The sequence below is a fragment of the Fundulus heteroclitus genome, chromosome 1 (assembly GCF_011125445.2).
Source record: "Fundulus heteroclitus isolate FHET01 chromosome 1, MU-UCD_Fhet_4.1, whole genome shotgun sequence".
In the NCBI taxonomy this organism is placed as follows: domain Eukaryota; kingdom Metazoa; phylum Chordata; class Actinopteri; order Cyprinodontiformes; family Fundulidae; genus Fundulus; species Fundulus heteroclitus.
The window spans coordinates 31,496,011-31,507,027 of record NC_046361.1 but is presented as its reverse complement, the minus strand read 5'-3'; the positions used below and the strand labels follow the sequence as shown (position 1 = coordinate 31,507,027).

Here is an 11,017-nt window from a genome sequence, read left to right as displayed (position 1 = left end):
AAACTGCCCAGACCTGAACCTGGGGAACATTGTCAAGAGAGGAAGACCAGATGATCCAGGAGGCAGCTGTCAAAGCTTCCTGATCACCTCAGCATCTCCATGCCGCGTCGCTTGACATTTCTGTTTAAAATATCTTTTTATTATGTAATAATGTTAATTTTAGAGACCCGAAAATGTTGGTTTTTCATGATCTGGAAGCCACAATCATCAAATTTACAAGAATCAAAAGCCTTGAAATACTCCCCCCTCCACTCTGTTATGAGATTCATCTTCTAAAAAAGAGAGCAAACAATGTTGAACTTATTCCGCTGCTGTGAGACGTTCCTGTGTCTCTGCATCCTCTTTGCCACCCCAGCCTGGCATGTCTCTGGTCGGGCTGGGGCTGATCTGGGCGATGCTGCGGTTGGTTGCTCCGGATGAGGCGTGGATGGGTCCCCGCTGTCACTTTAAGAAGCGGCAATGCAGCAGACGGACGCGCTCGCCTCATTTCATCTCGGCGCTTCATGGCTGCAGGATGGACTCTCATCAGCACCGCCGGCGCCTTTGCTTCCTGCCGCCGCCGCCGGGGATCATGAAGTCGGGCAGGAACAGAGGCTCTCCTCCTGCGGTCCACCTGCCGGAGCCGGCGCCGTTTTACGCGAAGAGGTAGGATCCGCCATAACTGTATGTAGGACACCGCCGAGTCTGGCTTCGTTGTGATATAAATGGAAAGTAATTCGTGGCGACTTCAATGTCTTGTGCAGTGACTTTTTTTTATTTTATTTTTTTTATTATTGGATTTCTGCTAAATTATTTTCTGCATGTGAAAGATGGGAAGAAACCTTGTCACACATGAGCATATAGGCGCTCCATGCCCGCATCCCTTTAAAGTGAAACGGTCTGGTTTCATCCTCCTCCACGGTAAACACGCGCTCCACACTTACGTAAGGTGATTGCGTATTTCTCACCAGCTCTGTGCCACTTGTTGCGCACAGCAGAGCAGAGCGATCGTCCTAGAAAGGAGATGCAGGTTCGCCTGGAAAACTGCAGCTCCTCCTCCTCCTCCTCCTCTTCCTCCTCCTCCCTTTTCTGTTCATCACCGGCGTCTCTGAAACTCCGCTGGGCTGCAGGAAGTTTTGAGAGAAGATGAGGACATTTTGTGCTCACCTTGGATAAAAGCTCAGCTCTACATGACAAAGACGTCATCAGCTTTCCCCTTAAGTTCAGTGTTTACTCTCTGCTGTGCATTGTGCACATACCTGCGTCTGCTAACAAATGATGAAGGTGGAGGGCCAAATGAGTACAGAGGAGAAGCTAGGTCTCATTTTCAGTGCTTCATAGCTGTTTCCAATTGATTTTTCACCTTACAATCACAAACTGTGGTGCATATCTGGGAAAATGAAATGACTCAAAATTTTCCAATTCTTTTTTACATATAATAATTTGAAAATTGTTTTCAAACAACTACCCGGGTTTACTTTTTTCAGTGCAGTTAAATGTTTCAGATCATTAAAAACTTTTAATATCCAACAAAGACAAGCTGGGTGAATAAAAGTAAATAAAATTTTAAATCATGAATTCATTTATTAGAGGAAACCATCCAAACCAACCTGACACTCTGCGTAAAAGTGTCCTTTAAATCTAAGAAGTGGTTGTCCCACCCTCAGCTGTTACTGACGACGAGTATTTAGGTCGCTTTTGTTGTTGTTGCAGAATTTTTTAATCCGGCCAGATTGGAGATTTATTTTAGCGTGAAACGCTTTTGGAGGTCATGCTCCAGCGTGGGATTTAAATCTGAATCAGGTCACTTAAAGAAAAAAACGTACATTTATTTATTTCATCGAGCCATCCAGATGTGGACTTGCTTGATTTCTGAAATTAACATCCACATCCACTCCTTGGGACAATTTAGAGTCTAAAGCTTGTTCATTGCTGAGCTTAGGGTCCCAAACCAATTGGTTAGGCTTTCTCGTTTTGGATCTTATGGTAGAGAGCTGAAGTCATGGTTCCATCAAGGTTCTGGGTCTGGACCCGATATTTCGACTGACACCAGAGTAAAGTTCAAAGATTTTATTAAAGATTGGTGTAGCCGGTGCGGGAACCATCTGGAACTGGCGCCACTTTGTTGGATCCGAGAAATGGCACAGAATCCAAAAGGGGTTTCATGACGTGGTCCAGAAGTGTTTCTGCTGGCAGGAAATTAATGTCCTCAGTCGGCCGGAAGCAGGAGCAGGGATCCGGAGGTAGTCCAAGGTCATACACATGCAGACGGACACAAGCAGAGGCTCCAGTGGGGAAATCCAACAGACAAGAGTCCTGAGTCCAGTCCAGGGTCCACAAACCCAAAGACAGTCCAACAGGCAAAGGTTCAGGAGGGCTGGGCAGAGAGGCAGAGACGAGAAACAGGCACAGGTCTCCAGTACCTGGAGAGTCCGACAAAGGCGAGGCAAACAGGCAGAAATCCCAAAACACGAACAGGGTCACTCACAGAAAGGCAGGCTAGGAACGCTGGATGGTTCTACTCACACGAGGGTTTTGGAGAATCTGGTACCAGAACCCAGGAGAAAGCAGGCTTAAGTAGCGCCACACACAGGTGAAGCCAAGGCAGTGATCAGGGCGGGCCAGCAGTCCCCGGCTATCATATTACCACCGACATGTTTCACTGTCGGTACCAATGTTTTATTTCTGAAATGAACATCCACATCCACTCCTTGGTAATATTTAGAGTCTACAGCTAATCTAACAGGGATGTGTTTGGACTGTAGGACGAAGCCAGAGTACCCTGGAAGAACCCACACATGCACAGTGAGAACAGGAAAACTGAAAGGCGCTGGCCAGGATTTGAACCCAGGACCGTTTTAATCACAACTGTAGCGCATACCAATTAATATTTTGTCAATAGTCTCGAGGATCAACAATGCCGGTGCTGTGGAAGCGGCTTTGTTAAAGACTGAGAGATCTGAGCGACTTTGTTTCTCGTCTGTTCTTGAATTTCTTCAGATCACAGCATGACGTTGTGCCTTTTGAGATCTTTTAATTTTTTTCATGTTGTCAGACAGGTTCTACTTAAACAGTTGATTCTTCCAGTCTGGCAGTAATCTGTTTTTTTGTTTTTTTTGTTTATTATTATTAAATATGATTTATCACATCGGGCCATGTTGGTTTCAGTATCAGAATCAGAATCAAGTTTAATCACCAAGTAGGTTCGAACTTACAAGGAATTTGACTTGGTGTTGATGGTGCAGAAAAAAAATTAAATAAAAATACAATAAAATAAAATGGATATATATATACAGAAGCTATATACACTCATAGGGAATAAATCCTCTGATGATGTAGCCCTGATGTTCATGAGTTCTTCTCTGGTGAAAGAGCTCTGGGTATCATCGCAAAAACCAGAGTTAAATAGTAAGACAAGACAAAAAAGTGCACACCAACACACCTTGGCAGCCGTCCGCGGCGCCATCTTGGATAGCTTTTTACACTTAAATCAAATCATCCTTAGAAAACTGCATATATCCTCAGATTATCAAATTTCAAACCTTTTTTGTGTGATCTGAAATATTTAAGTGGAATAAAATTAAGTTAAAAAAGGGAGTAGATATGCAGATAAAACACACTGCAATTTGTGGCTGTAACACAGCAAAATGTAAACAAGTCGGAGGGGCAGAATATTTATTACATTTTGAAGAGAAAGAGGGTTTTTTCCCCCTTTAAAAACATTAAAGCTGCATTTGTACATGTCTAAATTAAGATATTTCTGCTATAGTCCAGACTCAGTATTTTTCAAAAATGGCTAATTTTAGGTTTAGATCAACAGATTCAGGTCTAAACCTCACTCTCCCATGAAAGCTGATTTTTAGTACAAAAATATTTAGTTATACACAAAACTGTGTAGCACTAGATGGTTAATCGAGAACACTGAAATCTAACCATTTACAAGAAATAAAAAAGGAAACATATGTCACAATGAACCATTAAAGGAGAAAAGAGAAAGAAAAGGTGAGCTTCAGCTGAAAGCTAAATGTCCATAGAGGCAGGATGTCCAGCCACAGGTATAGTCTGATTGTTTTTATCCAAATTTATTTAGATAAGTCATTTAAAAAAGCTATATGTGCGATCATAAAACACAATAGTGTACATATAGCTTTAACAGGGAGTTTAAGGATTTCACTTGTAAAAATAATATCCTTGGAAGTTACTAGGATTTAGAGCACCGTGACTGGGGAATTGTTTATTTTTAAACCTTACACTGTTAGTGAGCAAACGCAGTGATCTGGCTGTTTATAAGCAGGCTAAAGGCTGATATCTTACTGATAATAAAAAAAAAGTAAGTAAATGTCTCTGCCGACCTCCCCTAAGTCAGCCTTTGTCCTCTGTTGTTCTTTTGCCAGCAGTCAGTTTTAGTCAAATCATGTTTATTTTCAGCTGCGCTGCAGAAGGACAGCTCAGACAGAGGCGGCGGCGCCGGCTGCAAACTCACTGGAGCGCTTTGTGTCCTCGCAGAAAGACGGCTCTATTTGCTGCTGGCACACCACATCTTCAGTGAGGGGGTTAGACTGTTGTCACTGGGTTAGAGGGACTATATGCACACAACGCATCGCTCAGGGGAGAGAAAAATGCCTTTCTCTGCGTGTTTTGGGATTCGTTTAGCAGGATTTGAGCCCGTTTGTGATCATGTAATGTGCTTTATTTTGCTGTCTGCTGCAGTTATTACCATCTGGCGGTGAGGGCCCCCAGTGTCCCCCGTTAGAAACAGCAGAGAAGACCTTTTGGATTTGCTTTCCCACACCAGATGTCGCTCACGCCGAGTCGGAAGTCGTCCTCCAGTCAGCGCAGGTAATTTCCCCTCCTTCTCGCCCCGTTCCTTTTTAAAGTCTCACTCGTCTGCGTCTTTAAAGCTTTTACTGTGGCGTAAAATCTCTTGTGCCTGTTAGGCGCTCGGTCGGAACGAGTGGCGGCAGCAGGGGATGCTCCCACAGCGACACTTCCAGCACTTACACCTATCCTGGCCGGATAAGGGCCTCCGATGGGAGTCCCACCGCCCGGACCAATCCCAGCACGCCCAGGTAGGTTTACTGTGACGGCTGCGTCTGTATGTGGGGAACGATAAAGTTTTCTGGTTAACGTACGGCCTTCTGTGTCCCTGTTTGCGTTTGTGCTGAGTCAGGCGTCAGACGAAGCACACGGCCTGCGTCAACAATCATGGGATCAAACCCCCGGCCCCGGAGCAGTACCTCACTCCGCTGCAACAGAAGGAGGTGTGCATACGGCACCTGAGGGCCCGGCTGAGGGAGAACGTGGAGAGACTGCAGCACAGGTGGAGCCTCCTTCTCCTTCAGCAGCAGATTTTACTCTGAAGGGTTCTGTGGTCTGTTTGTCGAAGTGAAGGATGACTCAGCAGAAAAACACGTCCTTCCATCATCCATCCATCCATCCAGCCATCCATCCATCCATATGTCCATCAATCCATCCATCCATCCGTCCATCCGTCCATCCATCCATCCATCCATCTGCCCATCAATCCATCCATATGTCCATCCATCCATCCATCCATCCATCCATCCATCCATCCATCCATTCATCCATCTGTCCATCCATCCATCTGCCCATCAATCCATCCGTCCATCCATCTGTCCATCAATCCATCTGTCCATCAATCCAACAATCCAACCATCCATCCATCCATCCATCCATCCGTCCATCCGTCCGTCCGTCCATCTGTCCGTCCGTCCATCCCTCCGTCCATCAATCCATCCCTCCGTGTATCCATCCATCCATCCACCCATCCATCCATCCGTCCGTCCGTCCATCCATCCATCCATCCATCCACCCATCCATCCATCCATCTGTCCGTCCGTCCGTCAATCCATCCATCCATCCATCCATCCACCCATCCATCCACCCATCCATCCATCCGTCCGTCCGTCCATTCATCCGTCCGTCCGTCCGTTCGTCAATCCATCCCTCCGTGTATCCATCCATCCACCCATCCATCCATCCATCCATCCATCCGTCCGTCCGTCCATCCATCCATCTGTCAATCCATCCCTCCATCCACCCATCCATCCGTCAATCCATCCCTCCATCCACCCATCCATCCATCCGTCCGTCCGTCCATCCATCCATCTGTGCATCAATCCATCCATCCATCCACCCATCCATCCGTCAATCCATCCCTCCATCCACCCATCCATCCGTCAATCCATCCATCCATCCATCCATCTGTCCATCAATCCATCCCTCCATCCTCCCATCCATCCATCCATCTGTCCATCCATCCATCCATCCATCCATCCATCCATCCCTCCATCCTAAATGAGCAGGAACATTGTAATAACTCTTGTATTTGCCTCTCCAGGGACTATGAAATAGAAGAGTTGAGGACCCAACTGAACAAGTTGCAGGAAGACTGGATAAAGGAGGAGTGCCACCGTCTGGAGGCCCAGTTAGCTCTGAAGGAGGCTCGTAAGGAGATCCAGACCCTCCATGAGGTGGTGGAGTCAGTGAAGTCCAACATCAGCGTCCATGAACAAGACCCTCACGATCACAAGCCTTACTCAGGGTTTCAGGGAGCTCGTCCCGGGGGAAAGTCCCGCTCCTGTGGCTGCTCCCCCGCCAGCACCTTGAGCCGCGGCACCACCTTAACCCGACGGAGCAGCGAGGCTCTGCAGCTGGACCGCAGCCCCAACGCTCCCGAGCCGAGCGGCGCGGCTCGCTCTGCGGGACAGACCCACCTGCTGCTGGAGGCGGCGCTCCTGTCCGAGCAGCTGCCACAGCCGGCCCACTCCCTCCGGGCGCCCCCAGCCGTGTCGCGCTCACCCACCTTCGAGCGTTTGTGCAGCGGCGGGGCTGTGCTGCCCATCTCTCACTCCTGCCACACCCTCAGCAGCACCTGCAGGTGCAGCGGACACACCTACCTCCCCCATCATCACCTGTTCCTCCACTTACCTCAAGAGGAGCCTCCAGTCTCGTCAGCACCGGCCGCTGTCCCTGCGGCTCACAGCAACCCCGTCCATGTCCCCGCGGCTCACAGCAACCCCGTCCACGTCCCCGCGGCAGAGAAGAAACCCGATGTCCGGTCTCAGGGCTGCAGCCCTACTATGACCTGGCTCAGTGAGGAGAGCAGTGCCGAACAGCTGAGTGTAATTTCTTTAGCGAAAGCAGAGCTCAAGCCTTCGGAGCCAAGGTCCTCATCAACGTCTTTACCTCCTCTGTCTCCTCCAGATCTCTTTTCCAGCACTGCCGACACACCCGGGGGCGTCACAAAGGTGCCGTTAGACGCCCACGTCCGTCAGCCCAGGCCCGTAGACCCCCTCCCTGTTAGGCAGGACGCTACTGTGGTGGAGATAGACGAGGACAACACAGAGGGAGCCAACGTGGACGGGGCCCCCCCAGAGCTGTCCCACTGGAGCCGCTACTTTCTCGTAGATCTTCTGGCTCTGGCCATGCCGGTGGTTCCAACCATGGCGTGGCTGTGCAGGGGGGCCCCGCAGGAAGTGATGCCCGTGTATCACATCGGGTCCATGCTGAGAGGCTGCTGTGCCGTGGCCCTGCACTCGCTCCGGCGGCAGGGGGCGGGCCGGGGACGCAGGCCGACCAGCGTGAACGGGACGACTTCAGTCTGACGCCTCCAGCCCACAAGTCGAACCCTCTGCAGATACAAACTCTGACTTTTAAAACCCGGCCGCGTGTTGGACTCCTCCTCCTTTAGGACATTTAGCGAGAGTATAATAACCCGCGTGTAATTCTCTCAGTCATTGACTTAAGAGAACAAAAATTAGCATTTTTTTCTTACAGTATATGTTCCTTCTGCTTTCGCTGCAGTTTATATAGGTAATTCAGTAAATTAGAGTATCATCATGAAGTTCATTCAGTTCAAAAAGGCAAACTCATTGTACAAAGGGTTTATGTATTTAAGTTTTTTCAATGGTAGATTTGATGATTATGACTTACAGCAAATGAAAACCCAAAATTCAGTTTTTGTAATATTACATATGACAGAATAAAACTATTTTATGTTTGTTATGTTATGTTATGTTATGTTATGTTATGTTATGTTATGTTATACGAAGCGGGCTACCATTAGCACCCTCCACAAAGACTCAATGCAAAAGAAGCTTTTCACTGAGTGCTGTAACCATGAATCTTAATGGGAAGTTCAGTGGAGGGACAAGGATGCTTAAAAAAATAGTTTTTTAAAACCTGCTTGCAAACATATTTGTTTAATTGGCTTTTAATTTGAAATCTATTTGAGTTCTATCACATCGTTTAATCAGTGGGTGTCCATTTTTTTAGCCAGTTTGAGTCTGATTTTATCATATTTGTTTGTTTTAATGGTTTAATTTTTCACATGGTTGTACATAATTTAATAATTTATGACCTTCCCTGCTTGCTTTTTTTTTTACCTGGTAAAGCACAATGGTTTAACTTTGTTACTTTTATAGATGCTGTAGAGACAGAACTGACATTGAACAACATGGAATAACCACAGACTTGAGAGGATTGTGACGCCCATTGGGCGAGGCATCTGTCCGGCAAATGGGCCACAGCTGCCCCGGTCCTTGTGTTAAACCAGAACCTGACATGTTATGTCTGGTGTCGGTCCGCTGGGTTTTATGAATTCTGCGGTCAACGGAGGAAATTCGCAGACGAGCTTTGTGGAGATGCTGATTTCATTTAGCAGCAGCGGGGCTTGGTCACTCCTCACCGCTGAATTTATCGTTACCTGCTTTAATCACCGTGGTGTTACTGCGGTTTTCAAACCTAAACCCCACAGAGAATTTTATGTCAAGAGGAAGATGAGAAACGCCAGAGCCAACAGTGCAGATGAGCTGAAGGCCGCTATCAGGAAACACCTCGGCAGAGCCACAGGCCACGACACATTCATGCAGTAAATAATGCAAAAGGAGCCCCAACCAACTACTGAGCTGCACATTACGCATTTCTGTACTCCAAATATGTTTGTGTTGGTTTTGGTTTTATAAACTGAATTTTAGATTTTCATCAGTTATAAGTCATAATCATCAAAATGAACAGCAACAAACCCGTGAAACAGAAGGATATTCTAATTGGATTGTGATACAGCCTGTAAGTGCTCTCCTTTCTCCGGCATTTTACAGTTTGTTTGGGTCTCTGCACTGGTTGCGATGATCAGTTTGTTTTTTTGTTTTTTTAATCAAATTGATTATATGGAAATGACAGATGTTATCTGCATCTTAAAGAAAGAGAGCGATTATTTACGGTCGGTGCGTATCTTTCTTTGGTAAAACAGGACACAGTGACTGAGTGCAACAACAAAACAAAAACAGCCATTTATGTTATTATTGCAACATATTCACACATGAAACACTTTATGTTTGAAAGCATTTTTTAGAATCTGCAAAAAAGAAAAAAAGAGCATGAATGTATGCACAGCATTGTGCAGAAGTTTTAAACCTGTCCTAACTACTGAATGTTTTCCTTCCACATACAGTAGCCAGACTTTTAGGCTTCCTTTATGTCCTTCAGTGTTTCTTTGGACTTCTGCTGCTTTTTGACTCTTTCTCTCTCCAGTCCTTGTACCGGACCTTACAGATTATTTTACAGTGTTTGCTTAAAAGTTAAGAAAGTGGGACAAAATAATCTCCGGCCCAAAGAAAACTTTGTAATGTAGATTTATTTGAGTCAGAACCAGTTCTTGCATGAAGGGCGTAAGTGTTGTGCCCTTCCTTGGTTGTTAATTTTATTCAGGTCCAACTCAGAAAATATGGATATCATGAAAAAGTTCAATGTTTTTTTTTTATCTCATTTTAGAAAGTGAAGCCTGTATTTCTTGTAATTTTGATGATTATGGCTTACAGATAATAAACAAAAAATTCAGTTTCTCAAAAAAATTGGAATAGCACATTAGATCAATAAAAAAAAATTATAATTTAAACAGACATTTCAGGCTAATGAAAAGTACGTTAATTTACATGCACTCAATATGTGGTTGTTCCTCCTTTTGCATGAACATCTGCATCGGTGCGACGTGGCACGGAACCGACCCGCCTGTGGTTCTGCTGAGCTGTTCAGACAGCCCAGGTGGCTTTGATGGCGGCCTTCAGCTCATCTGCTTTGTTGGCTCTGGTGTCTCTCATCTTCCTCCAGACAATACTCCACAGATTCTCTATGCGGTTCAGGTCAGGCTAGTTTTCTGGCCAGTCAAGCACAGGGACATCATGATCATCCAACCAGACTCTGGTACCTTTGGCTGCGTGGGCCAGTACCTGGAAAATGAATTCAGCGTCTCCATTAAGCATGAAGCACACTAAGATTTTCTGGCAAATGGCTGCGTGGAGTTCAGACCAACGGCAGCAGATGACATGGCTCCCTAAATCAGTCCTGAAACTTCTGGAAACTTCACACTTGGCTTGAAGCATCGTGGAGTTTTAGACCAGTTTAGTAGCTTGACATGAGAAATGTGACACTTGCAGCCTATGTAAAGGATTTGTCTGCGCATAGAGTCTCCTGCTGCACTTAATCCAGCCTCAGTTCGCTGGATTTTGTTTGACAAACCTCTCAACGCTGTGGTTATCCCTGTTTCTGGTGCACGTCTTGCTGCACTTTTTCCTTCCACTCAACCTTCTGTGCATGGATACAGCACTCTTGTCTTTTGGACATCTATCAAGTCAACAATCTTCCTCGTATATGAGGAATATCATATTATAAAACATATATACATAAAACATTTCATTTATATAATTGGTGGTGTGTAATATTCAACATTTCTGGAATACTCAATTTTGGGTTTTAATTATCTGTAAACCTTAAGTCATCAAAATGACAAGAAATAAAGGCTTGGAATATTTCACCGTGTAAGGAATCTACATATACATGTTTATTTATTGAACAAGTGACAGAAATATTTAAGTTTTTCATGATATTTAAATTCTTTGATGGACTTGTTTGACATTCAGCCATCAATGTACAATGATACAAAACGCTCGATTTTGTGTTTTTGCAAAGAGAATAAAGGTCTCATGAATCTAAAATTGTTTTAAGGGCAAAATAACCC

At 45.5% G+C, this 11,017-nt stretch overlaps 1 protein-coding gene across 1 annotated transcript; it reads left to right on the top strand.

Annotated features, from left to right (window-relative positions):
- The first annotated feature begins 302 nt into the window (after positions 1–302).
- On the top strand, positions 303–9,566 carry LOC105935256 (syntaphilin). The gene is made up of 5 exons (XM_012875567.3): positions 303–645; positions 4,690–4,818; positions 4,917–5,048; positions 5,150–5,299; positions 6,341–9,566. Exons 2-5 carry the CDS (start codon positions 4,775–4,777, stop codon positions 7,605–7,607), a joined length of 1,593 nt encoding a protein of 530 aa, XP_012731021.2. The 5' UTR covers positions 303–645; positions 4,690–4,774; the 3' UTR covers positions 7,608–9,566.
- The last annotated feature ends 1,451 nt before the right edge of the window (positions 9,567–11,017 follow it).